This window comes from Cervus elaphus, chromosome 22 (assembly GCF_910594005.1).
Source record: "Cervus elaphus chromosome 22, mCerEla1.1, whole genome shotgun sequence".
Taxonomy (NCBI): domain Eukaryota; kingdom Metazoa; phylum Chordata; class Mammalia; order Artiodactyla; family Cervidae; genus Cervus; species Cervus elaphus.
In genome coordinates this window covers 18,864,759-18,887,143 of record NC_057836.1, presented here as the reverse complement: position 1 = coordinate 18,887,143, position 22,385 = coordinate 18,864,759, and the positions used below count along the sequence as shown (strand labels likewise).

General features: G+C 42.3%; 1 protein-coding gene across 2 annotated transcripts in view; it reads right to left on the bottom strand.

The window, feature by feature from the left end:
- The window catches only part of A2ML1 (alpha-2-macroglobulin like 1), a 45,875-nt gene extending 28,692 nt beyond the window's left edge, over positions 1–17,183 (bottom strand). The window contains exons 1-12 of one of the 2 annotated variants that reach the window (XM_043880889.1): positions 17,064–17,183; positions 15,757–15,943; positions 15,086–15,248; positions 14,300–14,352; positions 9,531–9,551; positions 8,655–8,814; positions 7,417–7,501; positions 6,595–6,721; positions 5,611–5,725; positions 4,713–4,822; positions 3,235–3,402; positions 1,292–1,516 (exon numbers count right to left, since the gene is read on the bottom strand). In XM_043880889.1, coding sequence (XP_043736824.1) covers positions 1,292–1,516; positions 3,235–3,402; positions 4,713–4,822; positions 5,611–5,725; positions 6,595–6,721; positions 7,417–7,501; positions 8,655–8,814; positions 9,531–9,551; positions 14,300–14,352; positions 15,086–15,248; positions 15,757–15,943; positions 17,064–17,128 — 1,479 coding nt within the window. In that variant the 5' untranslated portion in view covers positions 17,129–17,183. The remainder of the gene's footprint in view (positions 1–1,291; positions 1,517–3,234; positions 3,403–4,712; positions 4,823–5,610; positions 5,726–6,594; positions 6,722–7,416; positions 7,502–8,654; positions 8,815–9,530; positions 9,552–14,299; positions 14,353–15,085; positions 15,249–15,756; positions 15,944–17,063) is intronic. The other variant, XM_043880890.1, reaches the window with a different exon arrangement.
- Between the last annotated feature and the right edge of the window lie 5,202 nt (positions 17,184–22,385).

Below are 22,385 nucleotides of genomic sequence, written 5' to 3'. Positions count from 1 at the left end.
CTCCTCAGGCTCCAGTCAAGTCCGCACTGATCTGCTCCAATTCCACTTTTCTCGTAAGCCTCCCACACTTCTGTCCTAAACTCAGTACATGTATTATAAGTATTATAATTCAGCCTTATTATTTCCCACCCACCCCTCCTCATTCTGTTATTTGGATGATTGTTTTAGATTGATGGAGACACTGAAATGATTTAGGGGGAGAAAGTCTCTCAAAGACTTTAAGAAGATGATAAGGGAATAAAAAAAACTCTGGACCATCAAAACCAAGGTTCACGTGAGTCCAGTTCTTGAGGAATTCCTGAGGAATTGGACTCATGGTGACCAGTAAACTGTTAGTCTTGGTTTTTCTTTTTGTTTTTTGGGTTTTTTTTTTTTTTTTTTTTGGCCACACAGCAGGGTATGCAGGATCTTACTTTCCTGACCAGGGATCAAACCCATGCCCCTTGCAGTGGAAGCTCAGATTCTTAACCACTGGACCACCAGGCAAGGCACCAAACTGCTTGTCTTTATACATTTCTTTCAGACTACAAGTTGTAATCATATTTCTCCAGCAAAGTTGCTATCAAAGTTAACCCTGTATTATCTATTTTAAAACACTGACCAATGAAACACATAAGGAAATTTATTCTGAGTCCCCATCCTCTTCTCAGTCTCCCTCCCACCCTCCCACCCAGCTCCCTTTCAGCCCTTGTCAGCAACATTTTCTCATTAATTCCTAGTTTTATTTCCTCACACAATTTCCCTGGGCTCCTGTTCAAAATCTCCTTATTACCATCTTCTATACCTATAGCAACACAGTAGCCACTGGGCACATACGATTCCTGGAGCCCTTGAAATGTGATTTGTCCAAACTCCTTTAAGTATAAAATATATACTTTGAGTTTCTAATGCATACTTTGCTACACGGTTGAAACAAAAAAATGTAAAATATTTATTAATGATTTTTTAGTTGATTTCATGTGGAAATGACCATATGTTGGGTTGGATAAAATTTCCTTTAAAAGTTAGTTTCCCCCATTCTTTTAATTTTTTAATGTGGCTTTTAAAGATTTAGAAATTACCTATATGGCTTGCATTACAGCTTTCTAAAGAACTCTTGGCAGTACTGCACGGCCTGTGGGATCTTAGTTCCCCACCCAGGGACTGAACCTGTACTCCCTGCATTGGCAGAGCAGGCTTAACCGCTGGACCACCAGGGAAGTCCTGTCTTATGTCTCTGTCCAGACTGTTCACTTGCTCTGACTCACTGTCCTTATTCCCTTTCCTTCCACCCCCCATCTCCCAGTCTCACATAGTAGGAGAAGGTGATTTCTTGGTCAGGCTTTGCATCAGCCGGATCGATGTAGTAATCCACCAGCACTTCCTGGGGCTGGCCACATGCCAAGATGCCACTCAATCGGCGGATGCCAAGGAAGCTGCGAGTCGTGTTGTAGAAGGGCTGCAGGTGCAGGTAGGCATTTTGGTAGTAACCAGGCACTTTTTTTGGATCATATGTTTCTTCCAATTGGAACCTGCCCTGAGAAAGAGAGAGAGGGGGGAAAAAGACCTTTAAAGGCATGTACCCCAACTATACCAACCTGGTAGGGCTGTTGTGATTCTCAAATCTGTACTGCCTAAGAGTGGCATGTAGATATTTCGCTAGAGGTCCAACCAAGAATGTTTGAGGACTCCATAATAGTGGCTACTTGCAGCAACATTTTGGTATGTCAGGGTGTAAAGAAAGGGCTGAATTATAGCTGTCAGGTAATAGAATATTGTGGATGATATACCTTCACACACTGATGCAAAGGAGAGGCAAGTTTGACTAAGAGATTAAAGAATGAATCTCAGAGATAAGAAAACTAGATACAGAGGATAATAAGACTGAAAATAAATAAATCAATATCAGGCTTCCCTGGTGTTTCAGTGGTTAAGATTTCATGCTTCCAGTGAAGGGGGCGTGGGTCTGATCCCCGGTCAGGGAACTAGATCCCACAGGCCAGTCACACATACAAAAAAAAGACTGAAAATAATCGTTTCTAAGAAGGAGTGATTGAGTGATGCCTAAAGTACAGAAATAGGCAAATTAGTCACAACAGAAATAGTATGTATTTGCTTGAGCAGTGTAGCTGAATGATTGCATTATGGGCTACAGTTCTTCCTCCTTCCCCATAGCATCATCCTCTACCAAGGAATCTTAGACCCTTTTGGTCTAACTGTGGACTCACCAGGTGATTTGTTTTGGGGAATGGATATTCAAATATGTGAGATAAGTAGAGGCTCAGAAAAGTCCTTGCATGTCTTTTGCTTTTGCATCTCTTCATTGCCATGAGAATAGGTACGTGTTTAGTCACTCAGTCGTGTCCGACTCTTTGAGTCTCTGTGGACTGTAGCCCACCAGGCTTCTCTGTCCATGGAATTTTTCAGGCGAGAATACTGAAGTGGGTTGCTATATCCTCTTCCAGGGGAATCTTCCCGACCCAGGGATCGAACCTACATCCCCTGTGTCTTCTGCATTGCAGGTGGACTCTTTACCCACTGAACTATTGGTATACCTGGACTGTCTCAGCGGATCATGAGACATGTGGAGTGCAAGCCTACAGTCAACTGGCCCACAGACTTAAGGAACTCCATGAAGATGGGCAGAACTGCCATCAGACTACCCAGATACAAGACCAGTAAATACTTCCTATTGTGTAACACTGAAGTTCTATAGTTTGTTTTTTTTCTTTTTGGTTTCTTAGTTCCCCGATCAGGGATTGAACCCGTCACCCTCAGCAGTGAAAGCACATTCTAACCACGGGATAGCCAGGGAATTACCCTGAAGTTGTTTGTAAAGCAGCAATTGATAACTGGTACAAATAACCTTCCAAGTTGTGCAAAATCTAGAATTCTCTTTGCTATTTTTATGAGTAATAAGAAGAAGGAAAGGGGGAGTAGGAGGAAGAAGATGATTTTAAACCATTTTTTCCTCCCTAATCTGATTTCAAATAGAGAACCAGGTGGAGAGGCAGTTAAGTTATAAAATGAATTAATAGAAATAAAAATCTTTTTTTTTTTAATCTGAAGGGTCATTTATTTGATCAGAATTTAAAATGGTGGTGTCTAAGAAAAACTTTCTGTCGAGGGGAGGGCAGAACTGGTGAGTAAGTGGGGTGATGGACTTACCAGGAGGGCAGAGAGAGAAACAAGGAAATTCTGAAGTTTTCCTTCAGACGGTCTTCTGTGCAAGAAAGGGGGACTCCCAGTGCTTACCTCCAGAGAAATGCTTTTCCCGTTCCAATTGGCCGTGTCTAGATTGAAGGCAGCGAGGCCATTGTTGTCAGTAGTCAGGATCTGGTTGACATTTCCATTTTCTCCACGAATCACCAGATACACTGAATGATACTGGAGGAGGGAGCCATCGTGGCCCTTCACTCTTATCTGAGGGGTGAAGGTCATTAGAGTCAGGTTTGGAGTAGGTTCAAAATTCTAAGAAGACACTTCAGGAAAGAGTCCAGAAGAAGGTAAATGTGATGCAGGGGGTTGGAAATGAGGATCTACGAGGAACCGAGAAACACACAGAAGCAGCTTGACAGTGGATGGGAAGGGGCTTTGGGGGAGAATGGATACATGTGTGTATGCCTGAGTCCCTCTGCGGTTCACCTGAAATTATCACAACACTTTTAATCAGCTATACCCCAATTACAAAATAAAATGTTAAAAAAACAAGTGAATGAACAAAAAAAGAAGTAGATTTGCCACCTGGCTTAGGAAACATCAGGGCCCTCATTTTCATACCCCCCCTGCCAAAGCTCTGTATATTTTTTTGCTTTCATTTTCCTACAGAGCATTCCCTTCCACTCCTAAATTGTATAATCCTTAGGCTCTAAGACAGTCTGGATCTACTCTTGGTCTAAAGAAGAGATGACCAAGGAATAACAGATCTGAATATGTACAATAGTATGATGTTCAACAGTTATTTGGGAAGTGAAGACGATAGAGAGAGGGGTGGAATGCTAGGAATCAGAGAGAAAACACTACCATTTTTTTTTTAAATCTCTAAAGACGATGCTTAAGGAGCCATAAGTAGCTCTCTGTGGCAGGAAGTTTGATATAACCTTGCCTAGATGCAGAAACTCAGACTAAATGATCTCACCAGGTAACTTGCAGCTCTAAAATTCAAAGATTGACACAGGAGGAGGTGAACCCCTGGCATTGGGAGGGGCACTGAAGTCACATTAGTATTTAAGGCACATCTCATGTGAGATTAAGGACACACAGTGCTAGGAATTAAGCATATACTCTAGAACAGGGGTCTCCAACCTCCAGGATCTAATGCCTGCTGATCTGAAGTAGAGCTGATGTACTAATAATAGAAACAAAGTGCACAATAAATGTGATGCACTTGAATCATCCTGAAACCATCCCCCCCACATCTTCCACAAAAGCAGTCCCTGGTGTGAAAAAGGTTGGGGACTGTTGCTCTAGAGGCAGGCTGCCTAGCTCTGACCATAATTACCACTTATGAGCTGTATAACCTTGGGAAAATCACCTAACCTCACTAATCTCTCTGTGTCTCAGCCTTTTTGTCTGCAAAATGGGACCAATAATGTCTAACTCAGGACTGTTGTACAGATTAAAGTGAATACATATAGAGTACTTAGAAAAATGCTAAGTTTATATGTGTTCAGGAAGGAGTTGACAGGGTGGTTAAGCATTTTCTGTCTGAGCAGAGATGAGTTTCAACATACCTTTCCACTGAAGGGGAAATTGGGGTAATAATAATCATTGGTGTCTTCGAAGGTCATGGATCCCATTTGTGAAGAAATGTATATATCCTGAGTGGTGTTGGCCTCCACTCCTACAGAGGGAAACCAGATATATGATGATCTAAATACCTAACATCCTCATCTTCATGTTTAACATAAGACTACCTGAAAGGATGGTGCCACAGGAAGTGAGAAGATGAATATCATTCTGACCAAAGATCTAAACCAACGCCTCCTTCCCAAACTTTTGGGGAAATAGAGAATGGATGGCAGATGAAGTCTGACATTTCCCATTGATTGTGAACTTAGAACGGAGCCCCTTCTAAGCACTGATGAAGGCGAGTCTTGAGTCCTCCGAGTTGCTGTTGTTGTTCAGTCACTAAATCATGTCCGACTCTTTGCGACCCCATAGACTGCAGCACGCCAAGCTTCCCTGTCCTTCACTAATGCCGGGAGTTTGCTCAAACTCATGTCCATTTGAGTAAGTGATGCCATCCAACCATCTCATCCTGTCAACCCCCTTCTCCTCCTGCCTTCAATCTTTCCCAGCATCAGGGTCTTTTCCAATGAGTTGGTTCTTTGAATCAGGTGGCAAAAGTGTTGCAGCTTCAGCATCAGTCCTTTCGATGAATATTCAAGGTTGATTTCCTTTAGGATCGACTGGTTTGATCTCCTTGCAGTCCAAGGGACTCTTAAGAGTCTTCTCCAGCACCACCATTTGAAATCATCAATTCTTTGGGTCTCAGCCTTGTTTATGGTCCAACTCTCACATCCATACATGACTACTGGAAAAACCATAGCTTTGACTATACAGGGTCTCTCTCTTGGACAATTCTTTTCCTTTCCCTTTTCTTAATGAACCAAGGAGCATCCCACTTACCTGTCCCTTCCTCCACCATAGTAGCCATGATATTGATGTCTTGTCTGTAAAAATACCCAGTGAGGTTGAACATAGACATGGCCACAGAAGTTGAGATGCATCCTGTTTTGTCAATCTAGTGAGGCAATCAGAGAGAGAGAGAGAGGAAGAAAGAGGGTGAATAACCTAATCTCTACTTCTTTTTTAATTTATTTATTTACTTGGCTGCATTGGTCTTAGGTATGACACAGGAGATCTTCCATTGCAGCGCACAGGCTATCTGTTTGGGTTTACAGGCTCTAGGGCACACGGGCTCTCTAGTCGTGGTGCAGGATTCAATAGTTATGGCTCCCAGGCTTAGCTGCTGAGCAGCATGTGGAATCTTTAGTTCCCTGATCAGGGATTGAACCCACATACTCTGCATCAGAAGGCAGATTCTTACCACTGGACCACCAGGGAAGACCCTTATCTCTACTTCTAACTCATGATGTCCTGTAGAAGAAAATAGTTTCTTAACTCTATACTTCAGTTTCTCAATTTTTTTTTTTTTGTCCCACATGGCTTATGAGATCTTAGTTCCCCAACTAGAGATTGAACCTGGGCCTTTGGCAATGAAAGCATGGAGTCCTAACCACTGGACCTCCAGGGAATTCCCAGTTTCTCCATCTTTAAAATAGAAAAAGTATTCCACAACATGAAGCATACACCCACCCATACATGACTTGGAAGTTCCAAGATATGAGATGGAGGAAAGAACCACCTTCAGAATAGAAGAATTGTTATCTTCTAAGGGTTTAGGTTAATCTCTTGATCCCAAGGCAGATTCTAAAAGAGCTTTATCTTTGGGGGGTAAAAAGACTTCTGTGTTCTTTAGAACTGGGGTACTAATCACATGAAATTATTTCTACTTTGGGTGTTTTTAACCACCTTTCTATATTGGTACCTACATACTTACTCTTTAAGACATAGGAATAAGTTTCCTTTTCTACATCCTGTTTTACTCACCTGTCCAGAGACATTCTTGCATCTGTCAGGTAAATGTTCCCGTTCTGGATCCAGATACCGGTAAATATATGGCTTTTGACACACCGATACGTGCGCTACTCCTTGCATGGGCTTTCCATAGGTGTACCTAACCCAGAAAAGCATGAGGAGTCAGAGTGAGGCAAGTCCACCTGTGATCCAGGCCCTCCTCCCCTAAACACTTTTCCTTTCTTTCACATGCCCGTCTCAGAAAGTGCTCTGACAGTCCCACCTTTCTCCAGCTCTCATTCACATCTCCGCTTTACTTAAAGCTTTAGAGTATTGCCATTGCACAATAAAAGCCACCCAAAGGACAGCAGTGTCTTTCTTTTTCCTTACTCCTACTTCCCATGGGATTCAATACTGTGCTCTACACACAGTAGGCTCTAAACCAATAATGCCAGCTGAGAAAGCAGAGGAAAATAAGCACAAAAATGCAATTAGATAATGTGTCCCTGGGATTTCCCTGGTGGTTCAGTGGTTAAGACTTCACCTTCTGATGCAGAGGGTGCGGGTTCAATCCCTGGTCTGGGAACTAAGATCCCACATGCCTCATGGCCAAAAAACCAAAACATAAAACAGAAGCAATATTGTAACAGATGTCAATAAAGACTTTTTAAAAAATGGTCCACATAAAAAACAATTTTTAAAAAGAAGTATGTTTTTGCGGAACTTGTGACTCTGAGCCACATAAAACATCACAAGATTTAACCACTACCTCCACAATCCTCTCCCCATAATACTCGATCACAACATCTCTCAATATAGCTTTCATCCTCAGTGGATCCAGAACTTTATTCTTACCTACAACAAACTTTTACTAAGAAAGAGTCTTCCGCCACAGATAACTGTTTAGGTTCCACCACTTCCACCTTAAACTTAGGCAGCACTGGAAAGAGTGGAGAGATGGAAAATGAAGAGGAAGAAAGTTTGACTACACAGGTAGTGAACAGAGGGGTATAAAACAGTGATAATTAATTATCTAATTAAATTGCTCAATCACATTCAACTCTTTGCAGCCCCATGGACTGTAGACTTCTCTGTCCTTGGAATTTTCCAGGCAAGAATAAACTGGAGTGGGGTACCATTTCCTACTTCAGGAGATCTTCCTGATCCAGGGATGGAACCCGGAACTCCTGCATTGGTAGGAGGATTCTTTACCACTAGGGCCACCAGGGAAGCCCAGCTAATTGAATTAATGGTGCATTATTAAGGTAAGATCCTCCCAAAGTTACTGATTTAGCACTAACATGAATAAATAATCCCTTTTTTTTAAAGGTAAGAATTAGATTTATTTAAAGAGAAACACACACCACAGACAGAGTGTGGGCCATCTCAGAAAGGGAGAGGCATGAAAATATGGGATGGTTAGTTTGTATGGGCTGGGTAATTTCATAGGCTGGGCTTCCCTGCTGGCTCAGCAGTAAAGAATCCACCTACCAATGCAGGAGATGCTGGTTTGACCCCTTGGTCAGGAAGATCCCCTGGAGAAAGAAATGGCAACCCACTCCAGTATTCTTACCTGGGAAATCCCACCAACAGAGGAGCCTGGAGGGCTATAGTCCATGGGATCACCAAATAGTTGGACATGACTTAGCAACTAAACAACAGCAAAAATTTCATAGGCTAATGAGCGGGAAGAGTAATCCAACTATTTGGGGGAAGAGATGGAGATTTCTAGGCTGGTTCACAGCCCACTTTCTTATCTCTAATGGTCAGCCTGGGAACTGTCATGGCACTAGTGGGTGTATCACTTAGCTTATGCTAATGTGTAACAGTGAGTGTATATTATTGTTGTTGTTCAGTCACCAAGTCGTGTCTGACTCTTTGCAACCCCATGGACTGCAGTACACCAGGCTTCCCTGTCCCTCATCATCTCCCAGAGTTCGCCCAAGTTCATGTCCATTGGATTGGTGATGAGGCTCCACTGGAAGTAAAATCTGCCATCTTTGACCTAGTTCCATAGTAAGTTTCACTTGACCTTTGCTTGTTTTTACACAAGATCATGTCCAACCCTCTGACCTACTAATTCTCCCACCTACCATATTCTTCCACACTGAAGGTGCCAAACGTTTTGCCATCACCCACGGCCACACTATAGGTGCCCAGCGTTGCCTCTGGTGCTAGCTGGAAGGACAGGTCTACGATGCCTTGGTTGGGCACCACGTTCAGCCACTGTGCAATCCTATTGTTATTTGGATCCTGTACGCAAGAAGAAAAAATCTCATGACATGCCTGCCTCTTTGATTCCCACCCTGCACTGCAGAAAGCAGGTAAAGAAGCAAAAAGCGGGTAAAGAATCCCACCCACTGTTCATGACCCCTGTGGTCTGCGTCCAGGAAGAAAAGGGTCCTTGGTGGATTCAAATAGTTAGACTAGGTTCTTTGAAATGTTATCCAGTTTCAGAATGTTATCCAGGATAACATGCTTTATGTAAGATGTTCTTTACAAAGAAGGCTAATGCTTGGTCCCTTAAGACAGGTAACTCTGAAGGACTGACTGTAAGATACCTGAAAGAGAAGTAATTTGATGGAAAAATGGAGGGGGTACTGTGAGGAATTGCCTCTTTCTTAACACTTCTCACAGGTATCCTTGTCATGTTCAGTGGCTGAGTGTCTGTGATATTAGCCATCCCAAAGACTAAGAGGAGTACCGAACCAAGCTCTGCTGGACTGACACAGCACAGAGAAGTTGCAGGAATCAGAATAGGGATGTTCGTCACTATAGAGGTTGCTGTCTTATTTACAGAGGTTGAGGGGCGGGCTGGGCAGAGGCAAAAGAACAGGAACAGCTCAGGTGGAATCGGTGCAAAGTCTCAGGCTCTGGGCCAAGATCCCACGGTTGTTGCTGGTTTTGGGGCTTAGCACCAACCACCTTCTCCACAGAGGACAGCAAGAAAGAAAGAAACTTCTACTTACCTGCAGTTCCACAATGGAGTACTGAAAAGGAAAACCAGATAATAAGGGTTAAAGTAGCACTAGCAATAAGGGTAGGCTTGCTGAAAGCAAAAAGTTCACAAAGGCCTCTCTCTCTGTTGCCTACCCCTTCCTTTCTAAAATGGCTCTTTTGCGCCTTGGTAAGAGTAACAACGGGGCAAAGACTTATTGGTTGGGAAAGGAGAAAGAAGAGCTTTCCTAAAGGAATTGCCAGTCTCCAAAAACTTTGAAGAAATGAAACTTCTGACCCTCAGCATCCTTCAGTGCTCTGTGACTGAGTTTTTCCACAACATGTCCTAAAAGAAAGTATCAGTATCTTGTGGTGCAGGTTGTTGTTCAGTTGCTAACTTGTGTCTGACTCTGCGACCCCATGGACTGCAGCACTTCAGGCTCCCTTGTCCTTCACTGTCTCCCAGAGTTTGCTCAGATTCATGTCCATCAAATCATGGTGATGCTATCCACCATCTCATTCTCTGGAGACTCCCTCATATTTGAACTTCTTCTTGGGAGCCAACTATCTCCTAGCCTCCTCCTCTACTTTTCTGAACACCAGTGGGCAAGAATCTTACTTTCAAGCAGTGCAAAATAATTTTTTAAAAATGTTTAAAGTAGCTCCATCAAAGGATCATGCGTCATTTCCTCAAGCAAATGGACATTAAAACCACTAGGTTTAATTGGAGAATGAGTCCTTGTGCTCGGTGTCAAAGTGTCACCCCAAATTACTTGTTAATTTTTTTAAAAATGACACATCTTACCACCGGAGAAATAAGTCTGCCATCACCCTAACTAAGTAATCAAACTCACCACCATTAATAATGGGACAACCTGATATTATGTACCTCCTGAAGTGATATATTTGAGGTCCCCAACATTATCTCTTTTTAACCAAATATTTTTACCAAAAGTTTAGTTTAAATCCAATTAAGACTTCAGAACTGCCTTCAGAAGATAAAAGAACAAGCTGTATGACACAGTAAGAAGTAATCAGGCAAATCAAGAATACTGAGTGTTCCATAAGACAACCATGCTGCTACGCTAAGTTGCTTCAGTTGTATTCAACTCTGTGAGACTCTGTGGACCATAGCCCGCCAGGCTCCTCCGTCCATGAGATTCTCCAGGCAAGAATACTGGAGTGGGTAGCCATTCCCTTCTCCAGGGGATCTTCCCCACCCAGGGATCAACCTGCATCTCTTTTGCCTCCAGCATTGACAGGCGAGGTCTTTTTTTTTTTTTTTTTTTTTTCACTAGCGCCACCTGGGAAGCCCTGCCACCTAGGCTTCCTCAAAAGTAAATATCATATTCCATAATGGGAACATTCTATAAGTTATCTAGCCTGACATCACCTCTCTCTCCCTCTCTTCAAAAAAGTCAAGCTAATAAGAAAATAGGGGGGATTAGTTTAGAATATGAGAAAAATTTTAAGTGTAACCACCAAATATAATGCATGAATCTGATCAAAGCTTAGTTTGGAAAAAAAAATGTGTTAGTTGGAAAACTTAGAAATGAATATTATATGAATGATATTAAATAACTTTTGTTAATTTCCTCAGATGTTATAATAATATTTTAAGATATTCTTTTTAAAAGATACAGGCACCTAAAGGAAGCAAACATTAACAGACATAAAGGGAGAGATTAACAGTCGCACAATGATAGTAGGGGACTTTAACACCCCATGTACATCAATGGACAAGGCATTCAGAGAGAAACTCAGTAAGTAAACAATGGCCTTTGGAAATTTATTAGACCAAATGAACATTCTATATAATATAGAATATTTCATCCCAAAGCAGAATATTCATTCTTTTCAAGTGCAAATGGAATACTGTGACATGATAGACACATGATGGAATACAAAAAGTCAGTAAACTTAAGAAAACTGAAATCATATCAAGAATCTTTTTCAACCACAACACTATGAGATTAAAAATCAACTACAACAACAACAAAAAAAAACCCCAAACACATTGAGTCTAACCAATATGTTACTAAACAATCAAACTGAAACCATAAAACTTCTCGAAGAAAATATAAGCAGTAAACTCTTTGACATTGGCCTTGGTAATATTTTATTGGAGATGTCTCCTCAGGTAAGGGGAACACAAGCAAAATTTTTTAAATGGGACTACTCATCGCAAGGAAAAATATTGTCTTCTATTTCTTTAGTTTCGTATCTATATAAGATGAGTGTTGTTTAGTCACTAGGTCGTGCCCAACTCTTTCACAACCCCATGGACTGTAGCCTGCCTGGCTTTCTGTCCACGGGATTTTCCCGGCAAGAATACTGGAGTGGGTTGCCACTCCCTCCCCCAAGGGATCTTTCCGACCCAGGCATCAAACCTGCGACTCCTACATAGCAGGCAGGTTCTCATATGAGATGACAGATGTTCACTAGACTTATTATGGTCATTATTTCATGATGCATGTAAGTCAAATCATTATGCGGTACACCTTAAACTTATACACTGCTGTACGTCAATTACATCTCAATAAAACTGGAAGGAAAAAAGTTATCTCAATAATAGCTCTTTTCTCAGTGAACCCAGCCTTCAGCTCAAAAGAATCCACATGCCCAAGTGGTACATTTGGCGCTGGGGGATATGAGGGGGGGACATTCTGCCCCTCTTCCTAAAGGGAAGAACAGGACATGCACAAACCTAGCTATATACACGATAAGGAGGCAAGTGTCACTGAGATTACTGCCATTGCTATAAATTCTAGGGGGGAAAAAAACCAGTTCCTCCAAGAACAAAATCATTTTTTTTAAAGAGTCAAGAAGCAGATTTGGACACCAGTAAGTGTTCAACCAGAAAGGTAGCATTTTCACTGGAAGCTACCTGAGGTTTCTGAATAACTAGGTATAGCAACAAAGCTAGATACAATCAGTTACTACCCGTATACTTTTGTTGCTTGAGGACGAAATATTGAGCTCTGTAAACTCACAATTTTTGTCACTCCCCTTCTTTAAAAAAAAAAAAAAAAAAATTATTTGGCTGTGCCAGGTCTTAGTTCAAGCATGTGGGAATCCTTAACTACAGCATATGGGATCTTTAACTACAGCATTCAAACTCTTAGTTGCCACATGCGGGATCTAGTTCTCTGACCAGGGATCGAACCTGGGCCCCCCTGCATTGGAAGCATGAAGTCTTAGCTGCTGGACCACCAGGGAAGTCCTACCACTCCATTTCTTAGTAAAACATTTTTAGTTAATTGCAATGTTTCATTTGGAGTTCCAAATTCAGTGTCTCAGATTTTCAGGGCTCCAAGTTGCAACTTAGAGTGGGGACTGACTAGAGAAATGGTATGTGGAGAGAAGAGTAATTTGACAACAGAAAGAGAGCAGAGAAGTTCAGAAATCACAGCACCTGTAATTCAGCACAATTTGAACAGAGGCAAGACAACGAAAGAGCTAATGAGATCGATATCCAGCGGGCAGTAGAGTCTAAAATAACTCTAGCTGTGGCCACACTTTGACCCTTGGCCTCTAGTTGGTGATGGACAGGGAAGCCTGGCGTGCCGCAGTCCGTGGGGTTGCAAAGAGTCGGACACAACTAATCAACTGAACTGAACTGATCCTCATCCCAGCTCTAGAATAAAGGCTTCCAAGGTGCTCAGTGGTAAAGAATCTGCCTGCCAAACAGAATACTGGGATTCATCCTTGTGTCGGGAAGATCCCCTGGAAAAGGAAATGGCAACCCACTCCAGTATTCTTGCCTAGAGAATCCCATGGACAGAGGAGCCTGGTGGGCTACAGTCCATGGGGTCACAAAGAGTCGGACATGACTGAATGACTAAACAACAACTTAATATTATACCGAAGTGATCAGGAAAGAATACAGGTGATAGGAAGGAGATACTAAAATGAATTCCAAATCAGGAAAGAAAGTAGTGGTTGGAGAAGGCTACTGATCAACAATAAGCTTATAGCCTCCCTGTACATCAAGAAAGGAAACAGCAGCCTGGGAACATGGAGATGGAATATAAGCAATGCTTTCGCCATGATTATCTTTAAAATTTTCATTTGAATACATGGGCTGTAACTGAAGGAGAAAGAAGGCAGCTGGGGGTGTCTGAGAGGTATTGGGTTGGGCCAAAAGTTCGTAAGATGGTGTATAAAATCCAAACGAACTTTTTGGCCAACCCAGCACTTCTAACGTGTATAGAAATGACACAAGCCCTAAGTTCAGAGCAAACCAAATCATATGACTTATGATTCTAGTGATCGAATTGTTCGAGGAAAATTTAAGTATTTGCCAAATGTTACCGCATTTTTACCTTTGGCACAGAACGTTGCTTAAGAAAATTGTCTATACTATAAATTACCTTGCCTCGTAGTTAAAAAAAAAAAAAAGAAGGAGAAGAAGAAGAAAAAAGATCCTTATGTCTTCTTTTTGTTAAAAGCATTCCTGAATTACTTCTTAGTATTTGAACTGCAGAGCCACTAGGTGTCACTCCTGGAGGGAAAGTCTGGACATTTCAAAAAAACTTACTTAACAGAGGCAAATGGAACCGTCTCTTAAGAATGTTAACCTAATCGATGCTTTCAGATGTCAAGCCTGAGAGTGAGATGCCGCTGCCTGCTTTCAAGCAGGTGAGGCCTGGGAGGTTTGGATGAGCTCCCTGACTGTAGAACCCACAAGTGTTCTGCTTCTAAAGGGCCTCCTCCCCTGGAAAGAATCTCTCCTCCCTCATTCTCCAGTCTGCCCTCATGTGTTGCCTTGCCAGGTCCTGCTTCCCAATGAAACTCTTACCTGGTCATTCACTGGAACAAAGGTGCTGGTGAGGGTGACGATACGGAAACGCACTAGAAGGAAATGGGTGTCATCAACAAAAGGGATTTTCCCCCTCCCCCACCTCTCAGAATCTTTCTTTCTTCCACCCTTTTGCTTTCTCATACATACTTCTGAGTCAGCAAAATCCTACCAGGTTTTGCTTTTGAAATAAAACCTAGTCTGAGAGACAGCTAACGCCCCAGCAGTCACAGCTCCTGACTTTGAAAGTTCAGGATGGAATCCGCTTCAAAGGAAGAGGGAGCAAATATAAATCCTAGGGCTTGGGCCAAATGCCCTTGATTGTTTTCTGATTCTTATACTGGCAGCTTGCTATGAACCCAGTGATCCAGTTACACCCGCCAAATTCCTTTCCAGGAGAAATCTGTATTTTGTTTTACTTATTTGCTTATTTGGAATTTTTTGGCCACTCATTGGGTCTTGTAGGGTCTTTGTTCTCCAGCCAGGGATTGAACCTGGACCCACGATAGTGAGAATGCGGAGTCTTAACCACTAGACTGCCAGGGAATTCCCTGTATTTTGTTTTACACACACACACACACACACACAGTAGCAACTCCACCTACTACTCTTTTGCTTGGGCAGCACTGCCTGCATTCAGCCCCTATAACCCTGTATCCCTCCAGGCTTCCTCCATCCTTCCGTCTATCCTCGGTCCATGGGGCTACCACCAATCCGCAAAGCCCTTCTACGAATGTGTGAAGATACGCCCTGGCTTTTGTCTCATCCCACCTGTGTGCCACTTACCTTCCTGCCCTGGGCTGTAGATAGGTTTGTCAGTTTGTATAAAGATGCCATTCTGCTGCCTCTGAATCAGAACCTTTTTCTTCTCCTCAAAGTAGACGTTATTTCCAATTCCTCTCACCCGGACGGTGGCTACTTCTTCTGTGCCACCGGAAGGAAGTGGTACCTGGGCAAGACAGGGGAAAGCTCTGGAGAGAATCAGGAGACCGGGGGTGGGAGTGGGGAAAGGACAGAATCAACTAGTCTCAACCCAGGAGGGAGAGTAAAAGGAAAGGAATGAGTTGATGGGGGTGGCAAGGTTGAAGCCATGAGAAAGTTGCCAGAAATCTGATATTAAAACTCCAAGTAAAAATCTTAATTTATCTACTTAGAAAAATAATTGTAATATGTCGTGGAACTCTATGTAACTTTGTTCTGTATTTTCCAAGTCACCTGTCAATGTGCTATCATACATTTCTGTAATTTAAAAAAAATTTTTAAAAAGAAGGAAAAAAAAATGTTACCAGAGAATAGTATCAGAAGTTATGGCCAGGAATTGAAGTTGATGAGAGATGAGTTTAGAAGCCATGGCAAAAAGTAAGATAACAGAAAACATACTTAAAGACAAATTATAGCGCATCCAGGGAGGAGAATAGGAAAACTGAGGACGAGAGTTGGGCTAAGCCTGTACTCACCAAAAAGGACGAGCAATGTAAGTGTCTCGTCTTTAGTCCAAACTGTTGGAGCAATGTGTGAGTCTTGCCCTTGGTCTCCAGAGTAACAGTGAATTTTACATTGTTGTACCCAGGACTCAGATCCAAGCAAACCCTCTGAGTAGAGGGGAACTTAAGATGGGCTGGTAATGTCACCAGATAGTTTCTACTAAAGAAAGTGAAAAAGTGTTAGTCACTAAGTTGTCTCTCTGGCTTTTTGCAACCCCATGACTGTAGACCACCAGGCTCATCTGTCCATGGGATTCTCCAGGCAAGAATACTAGAGTGGGTAGCCATTCCCTTCTCCAGGGGATCTTCCCAACCCAGGGATCGTACGCAGGTCTCCTGCATTGCAGGTGGATTCTTTACCATCTGAGCCATCAAAACTATACTTCTACTAAAGAAGCAAAAGGATTTCAGGGCACTAATGACTCATCTATTCAATGCAAAATTAATTAATCCCTATCCTGAGTACTCAGCGTGTAGCAATGAATTAAAGAGACAAAGCACCTGCCATTATGAGCCTTATTTTCTATAAGGGAGAAGGAGAAAAATAAAAAATAACTCAGCCTTATACTCACACTCCTCCCCCCCGCCCCACCATAGGCCACCATGGAGAACCTAGGCACAGGGTACCAAGAAGGAAGTGAGTTCTATTTGGGATCTGCAAGCAGACCAAGCCAGTCAATTCTAAAGGAAATCAATCCAAAAAGAAATCAACCGAGAATATTCATTGGAAGGACTGATGCTGAAGCTGAAGCTCCAATACTCTGGCTACCTGATGCGAAGAGCCCACTCATTGGAAAAGACCCTGAATCTGGGAAAGATTAGAGGCAGGAGGAGAAGGAGAGGTTGAAATGGTCAGATGGGATCACCAACTCAATGGACATGAGTTTGAGCAAGCTCCAGGAGATGGTGAAGGACAGGGAAGCCTGGAGTCTGCAGTCCATGGGGTCACAAAGAGTCGGACATGGCTGAGTGACTCACACTTTCACTTTTCAGACATAAAGAAAGAGCAAGAAGAACTGAACAACCAGAACAACAACAGAGATCAGGGCAGTGGGAGGCTACTGTATTTTGATATTATCATATATTTTAAAGTTTCTTCTTGGCATCTTAGCTTTTCTCTCTAGGTAAAGGAGAAATAAAACCAAAGAAAGAAAAAGATGAAAGGGCATTAAAATAAACCAAAAGTTATCTCCTGCCTCCCCCCCCCCATTGTTATGTCTTAGAAAGATGGATGAAGATGCCACCTACCCTAAATCACACCTGACACACCAAGCACTTACGGGAGAAATTTTCCTGCCGAGGCTGGCAACAGGGCTAATATTCCTAGAAGGAGCTGAGCCCACATCTTTGTGGGTAACAGAGTCCTCAGGAGCAGGAGCCAGAGGTTGGCTCACCCCCTGTAGCATATATATATATTAACCCCCCAGGTAGGATGTGGAGCAATGAGGATGTTACAGCCAATCACCTTTTGGGGCCTCAGGCGGAGGTGGTATACCAGGGTAGGGCTTCTATTCACTTCTTAAAATTTATTTCTTCCCGAAACATTCATACTGGCTCAGCCAGTCTCAAAAACCTGTTTAGGGGAAAAACCAGGGCTGATGTATTCACAGCGGTAAACCTCTTAGAACACATTTGAGGTCCTTCCCTTTCCTTCTGATTTCTTTCCAAATTCCCATTCACATTTGATCTTTTTTTTCCCTCTTCTTATTATTCTATTAAGACGTATTTGGAAACAGGTGTGGAAGTGTATCAATTCAAAGCAGTAGGCGTTAACCAAATGGTGGATTTTTTTAAAATACTATTCACTATTATCATGACTGTATGAAAATACGAAACTATACCCACCATAGAGGAAATATAAATTGGACAATCTTCAGAGAGCAATTTCACAATACTGGTCAAGAGCCTCACTGATTTGCATATTCTTTGACACAATGACTCTTATTCTGGGAACATCTTTTTATGGGGAACTAGAGCAGGCATGTATGCAGAAAATATATCCACTGAGTTTCTTCCCAGTGCTCTTTATAATGGCAAGACTTGAAAGCCACCTAAAGTATAAATTAGTTAGGATACTTTCTAACACCAGTGACCAATCTGAATCAAGCCTACTTAAACAAAAAAGAGTTTTTAATAACTGGGGAGAATAAGACATAAAAAAAGGGTTTTCCTGGTGATTCAGATGGTAAAGAATCTGCCTGCAATGCAGGGGACACGGGTTCAATCCCGGGATTGGGAATATCCCTGGGAGAAGGGAATGGCTATCCACTCCAGTATTCTTGCCTGGAAAAATCCGTGGACAGAGTAGCCTGACATGCTATGGTCCATTGGGTCACCAAGAGTTGGACATGACTGAGTGACTCAAACGTAAACTTTTCAGACATAAAGAAAGAATGAGAACTTCCCTGGTGGTCCAATGGCTAAGACTCCATGCTCCCAATGCACAGGGCCAGGTTCAATCTCTGCTCAGGGAGCTAGATCCCAGATGCGGCAACTAAAGATCCTTCAAGCAGTAGTTCAGTTCAGTTCAGTCGCTCATTCATGTCAGACTCTTTGTGACCCCATGAACTACAGCATGTCAGGCCTCTATCCATCACCAACTCCCAGAGTTTATTCAAACTCATGTCCATTGAGTCGGAGATGCCATCCAACCATCTCATCCTCTGTTGTCCCCTTCTCCTCCTGCCTTCAATCCTTCCCAGCATCAGGGTCTTTTCAAATGAGTCAGTTCTTTGCATCAGGTGGCCAAAGTATGGGAGTTTCAGCTTTAGCATCAGTCCTTCCAATGAATATTCAGGACTGATTTCCTTTAGGATGGACTTGTTGGATCTCCTTGTAGTCCAAGGGACTCTCAAGAGTCTTCTCCAACACCACAGTTCAAAAGAATCAATTTTTTCAGTGCTCAACTTTCTTTATAGTTCAACCTGCAAGCAGTAACAAAGATCAAATATCCTGAGCAACTAAGACCCAACAAATAAAAATATTTTTAAAAAGAAAGAAAGAACTGAATCAGAGAAACTCTGAAAACTTTATCACCTGGAATTGGAGCCTTGATTCTGCCAGGATTAATTTCACCCACCCCCAATTTTTCCATCTTATTTGCTCATCTCCTGCCACACAGAGGATTTACTTTAAGTGATGAGGAAGATGGCAACTGCACATCCTCAATCCATATTCCTTCAGCTCTAGGATTTCAGTGGACAAAAATTTTCATTTAAGTTATATAAATTTCTAAAGAAAGATTTTTTTCCTTCTTTCACACACTCACTTCTGAATCAACTATTGTAGCCAGGATACTATGATAGGGCTTCCCAAGTGACACTAATGGTAAAGAATATGCCTGCAATGCAGGAGACTTAGGTTCAATATCTGGGTCAGGAATATCCGCTGGAGAAGGGAATGGCTACCCACCCCAGTATTCTTGCCTGGAGAATTCCATGGACAGAGGAGCCTGGTGGGCTACAGTCCATGGGGTTGCAAAAGAGTCAGACACAACTGAACGTACTTGCTTACTTATACCATGATAGGGAGTTCTTGGGTCATTCTGAGGCCAGCGTTATGGCTTACTGTGATTGACAGCCCCATCGAACCACAACAACTTGGAGACAAGAAACCCTCTAATGAAAGAAGAGGGTTGGGGTAAAGATGCTGGGGGAAAAAATACATAGTCTATTATAATGCCTAATAATATGAGTTAGGTTGAAAACGTTACCATAGTAATATAAATTAATACTGTTCAGCTATTTAAAATAATGGTTTTGTGACAAACAGAATTGTTCGCAATACTAATTGCAGGGGTGGGAGGAGGAAATAGCAAGACAAATTAATTTTTAGAAATGTCCACTTCCTCTATGGTTGCAAAAATGCCAATTAGGAAAAGCAAGACAAACTACAAGATCACAGCTTTTCTTGAACCAAAAAGTTGAATCAGAGAGCTGAGTCAAAGTTAAGTCAACTAAACAGCCTGAAATCTAAGGAGGCACAGTTCCTCCAGAGCAAAGACGGAATGTTTCATCTGTGTCAGTACATGGGAATTACTGGAGCCATCATGGAAGCAGTAAGACTAATACAGCTAAAGGTTTTTATTTTCATTTTATGTGTTTATTTATTTTTGGCTGCACTGGGCCTTCATTACTGTGCATGTGATCTGCTCTAGTTCTAGTGATTGGGGGCCATTCTCTGGTGCAGTGCCTGGCTTCGCATTGCTTTGGCCTCCCTTGCTGTAGAGCATGGGCTCCAGGATGTGAGGGCTTCAGTAGATGGGGCACCCAGACTTAGTAGATCTGCAGCATGTGGAATCTTCCTGGACCAGAAACTGGACCCATGTCCCCTGCACTGGCAGCCAGATTCTGGACCAGCTGAAGTTTTATAATGAACTATCCCTGGTAGCTCAGTTAGTAAAGAATCCTCCTGCAATTCAGGAGACCCCAGTTCGATTACTAGGTTGGGAAGATCTGCTGGAGAAGGGATAGGCTACCCACTCCAGTATTCTTGGGCTTCCCTTGTGGCTCAGCTGGTAAAGAATCCGTGTACAATGTGGGACACCTGGGTTCAATCCCTGGGTTGGGATGATCCCCTGGAGAAGGAAAAGGCTACCCACTCCAGTATTCTGGCCTGGAGAATTCCATGGATTGTATAGTCCATGGGGTCACAGAGAGTCGGACACAACAGAGTGACTTTTTACTCACTGACTCACATTAACTACTAAAGGCCTATGTGGGCTTGAGTGCCATCTCCCTGATCACAGAACATGGCAAGAGTGAACATTGACATTTTAGGAATCAGCAAACTGAAATAGACTGGAATGGGTGAATTTAACTCAGATGACCATTATATCTACTACTGTGGGCAAGAATCCCTTAGAAGAAATGGAGTAGCCATCATAGTCAATAAAAGAGTCTGAAACTCAGTACTTGGATGCAATCTCAAAAATGACAGAATGATCTCTGTTTGTTTCCAAGGCAAACCATTCAATATCACGGTAATCCAAGGCTATGCCCCAACCAGTAATGCTAAAGAAGCTGAAGTTGAACAGTTCTATGAAGACCTACAAGACCTTTTAGAACCAAAAAAAGATGTCTTTTTCATTATAGGGAACTAGAATGGAAAAATAGGAAGTCAAGAAACACCTGGAGTAACAGGCAAATTCGGCCTTGGAGTACAGAATGAAGCAGGGCAAAAGCTAATAGAGTTTTAGCAAGAGAACTTACTGGTCATAACAAACACCCTCTTCCAACAATGCAAGAGAAGACTCCACACATGGACATCACCAGATGGTCAAAACTGAAATCAGATTGATTATATTCTTTGCAGCCAAAGATGGAGAAGCTCTATACAATCAGCAAAAACAAGACTGGGAGCTGACTGTGGCTCAATTCATGAACTCCTTATTGCCAAAATCAGACTTAAATTGAAGAAAGTAGGGAAAACCACTAGACTATTCAGATATGACCTAAATCAAATCCCTTTTGATTATACAGTATAAGTGAGGAAAAGACTCAAGGGATTAGATCTGATAGAGTGCCTGAAGAACTATGGACAGAGGTTTGTGACATTGTACAGGAGGCAGGGATCAAGATCACCCCCAAGAAAAAGAAATGCAAAAGGCAAAATGATTGTCTGAGGAGGTCTTACAAATAGCTGTGAAAAGAAGAGAAGCGAAAGGCAAAGCAGACAAGGAAAGATATACCCATTTGAATGCAGAGTTCCAAAGAAAAGCAAGGAAAGATAAGAAAGCTTTCCTCAGTGATCCGTGAAAAGAAATAGAAGAAAACAGTATCGTGGGAAAGACTAGAGATCTCTTCAAGAAAATTAGTGATACCAAGGGAGCATTTCATGCAAAAATGGGCACAATAAAGGACAAAAATTGTATGGACCTAGCAGAAGATGTTAAAAATAGGTGGCAAGAATACATAGATGAAATATACAAAAAAAAAATCTTCATGACCCAGATAACCACGATGGTTTGATCCCTCACCTAGAGCCAGACATCCTGGAATGCGAAGTCAAGTGGGTCTTAGGAAGCATCACTATGAACAAAGCGAGTGGAGGTGATGGAATTCCAGTTGAGTTCTTTCAAATCCTAAAAGATGATGCTGTGAAAGTGCTGCACTCAATATACCAGCAAATTTGGAAAACTCAGCAGTGGCCACAGGACTGGAAAAGGTCAGTTTTCATTTCAATCTCAAAGAATGTTCAAACTACCGCACAATTGCACTCATCCCACACACTAGCAAAGTATTGCTCAAAATTCTCCAAGCCAGGCTTCAACAGTACATGAATCATGAACTTCCAGATGTTCAAGCTGGATTTAGGAAAGGCAGAGGAACCAGAGATCAAATTGCCAACATCCGTTGGATCATTGAAAAAGCAAGAGAGTTCCAGAAAAACATCTATTTCTGCTTTATTGACTATGCCAAAGCCTTTGACTGTGTGGATCACAACAAACTGTGGAAAATTCTCAAAGAGCTGGGAATACCAGACCACCTGACCTGCCTCCTGAGAAATCTGTATGCAGGTCAGGAAGCAACAGTTAGAACTGGACATGGAGCAACAGACTTGTTCCAAATCAGAAATGGAGTACGTCAAGGCTGTATATTGTC